This window comes from Frankliniella occidentalis, unplaced genomic scaffold (genome assembly GCF_000697945.3).
Source record: "Frankliniella occidentalis isolate FOCC.00 unplaced genomic scaffold, Focc_3.1 Scaffold139, whole genome shotgun sequence".
NCBI classification, from domain to species: domain Eukaryota; kingdom Metazoa; phylum Arthropoda; class Insecta; order Thysanoptera; family Thripidae; genus Frankliniella; species Frankliniella occidentalis.
Window position 1 is genome coordinate 224,157 of NW_026267266.1, and position 1,767 is coordinate 225,923.

At 54.8% G+C, this 1,767-nt stretch overlaps 1 protein-coding gene across 4 annotated transcripts in view; it reads left to right on the plus strand.

Annotated features, from left to right (window-relative positions):
• Positions 1-1,767, plus strand: part of LOC113208568 (tachykinin-like peptides receptor 99D) — a 136,727-nt gene that overhangs the window by 94,798 nt on the left and 40,162 nt on the right. For all 4 annotated transcript variants that reach the window (XM_052270804.1, XM_052270801.1, XM_052270802.1 and 1 more), the window contains one exon: positions 508-658. In XM_052270804.1, coding sequence (XP_052126764.1) covers positions 508-658 — 151 coding nt within the window. The remainder of the gene's footprint in view (positions 1-507; positions 659-1,767) is intronic.

Sequence of the window (1,767 nt, forward strand, 5' to 3'; positions counted from 1 at the left end):
TGTGAGATAGTTAGAAAGTCTTGAAGTGGCGCAGGTGCCGTTTGCGCTCTTTGCCCACTCGAGTGCAGTGCTGCCAACACACCAACAAACTACGCGCGAGTTCAAATTAAACTATTGGATATTTCAAACTAAACAAATCCTGAAAGTAAATGCATTTGAAACTGCCCCAAGAAATGTCAATGTTTGAACAAACTCGCATTTCGTCATTGGTGCAGCGGTTTCGTAGTTCATTGAGTGAGTTAGACACAGACAGACAGACTCACGACGGAGACAACGCCTGACCCCTCAGCGACTTGGACTGAGCTTCGCTCAGCGATTAAAGTGACTAGAAGTTACACATTTTTCCCTTTTCTTAGTGCTTCAGTACTTGATTCCATCTTCAGGATGCGCCAACAGATGAATCTTGCAATAAACAAAACTTCCCTTCTCGTAGAGTTTAGAGAAAATAAACAACGTTTTTGTGCTTGTTCTGTTCTTGCTTTTAACCTCCCTCTTGGCTGCCGACAGGTACAACGTGGTCTTCATGGTGGTGACTTACTTCGTGCCCATCACGCTCATGGGCCTCGCGTACCTGCGCGTGGGCATCGAGCTGTGGGGCAGCCAGAGCATCGGCGAGTGCACGCAGCGGCAGCTGCAGAACATCCAGAGCAAGCGCCGGGTGAGCGAACTGCCTTGCGACGGCCTTGGCCGTGGCCTTGATGAAACAGGAGCCGCCGCCAAGACGCTCATAGCTTTAAATTATTATTATTTCGGGGAGCAGAGAAACAGTCGGGCGCTCTGTCCGCCCGCCCACCCGCCCCGTCCCTGGCGTCAGTTTTCTCATTTCTCTCTGCGAGGCGGGTGGGCGGTAGCCGCAGCCCGCTGGTGCGCCGCGTTGGCAGCGCAGCTCCATTGGCTATTAGATTAAGGGGCCGGGCGAGAGGTCCCGACTAATATTCGTAATTAATTAAAGAATGGGGGCGCTCTTGAGGTGGGGCGGGAGCGGGTAGGCCGACGGGCGCGCGGCGCAGTTCGCTTCCCGCACGTCCTCGTTCTCTATCGCATTTACGTTTCTTCTCCGGCGTGTTTTAAGCAAAAGTCGGATACGTGCGTGGGCCCCAAATCATTGGGGGGCGGGGGGGGGGGGGGTCAAGATTAAATGAACACAGTTTGCATGACGTATCGTATCGGTTATTGTGGGACGAACAAATGTGTTTGCCCTGGAGGCTGTTTTGGTCCGGACGTGCTCGCACGAGTGCACCATAGTGCTCGCCGGCCCACCAGCAGGGCAGGAACGGGAACTTGCCGCCCCCACCTGACGTGTTCCCCAGGCTCTGCTCTCTTTTTATATTTCTTTTTGTCTCTCCGTCGATAAGCGGATACGATTTTATGCTCTTCTCGGTCCTCTTACCTCGAGCCTAGCAGGAAGGCCCGCCTGGAACCATAGCGGCGTGCTTGTGGGCTCCGGGGGGACGCATTGGACGGAGTTGGGAACGGCCGATGGGTCGGGTCGGGTGGGCTTGGGCGAGGGGCTTGGCCGCGTTGTTGGGCGACACGGGCCGGTCCGTGTAGTCGAGGTGAGCCATCCATAAGTAAGTATCCCCCGACATCCCACTCCTAGTATCGGACACTCCTCTTAGTCACCCTACCCACCCCCTTCCTTACCCTTCCTCTGATTCCACTTTCCACCCGGGCTCTCTCGTAAAACTGTTCCGGTCGCCCATATTGACCCACAGGTTGGCACATAAATTAGGTTTCGCACGGTGCAGATAGAGTAAGAGGGCGAGG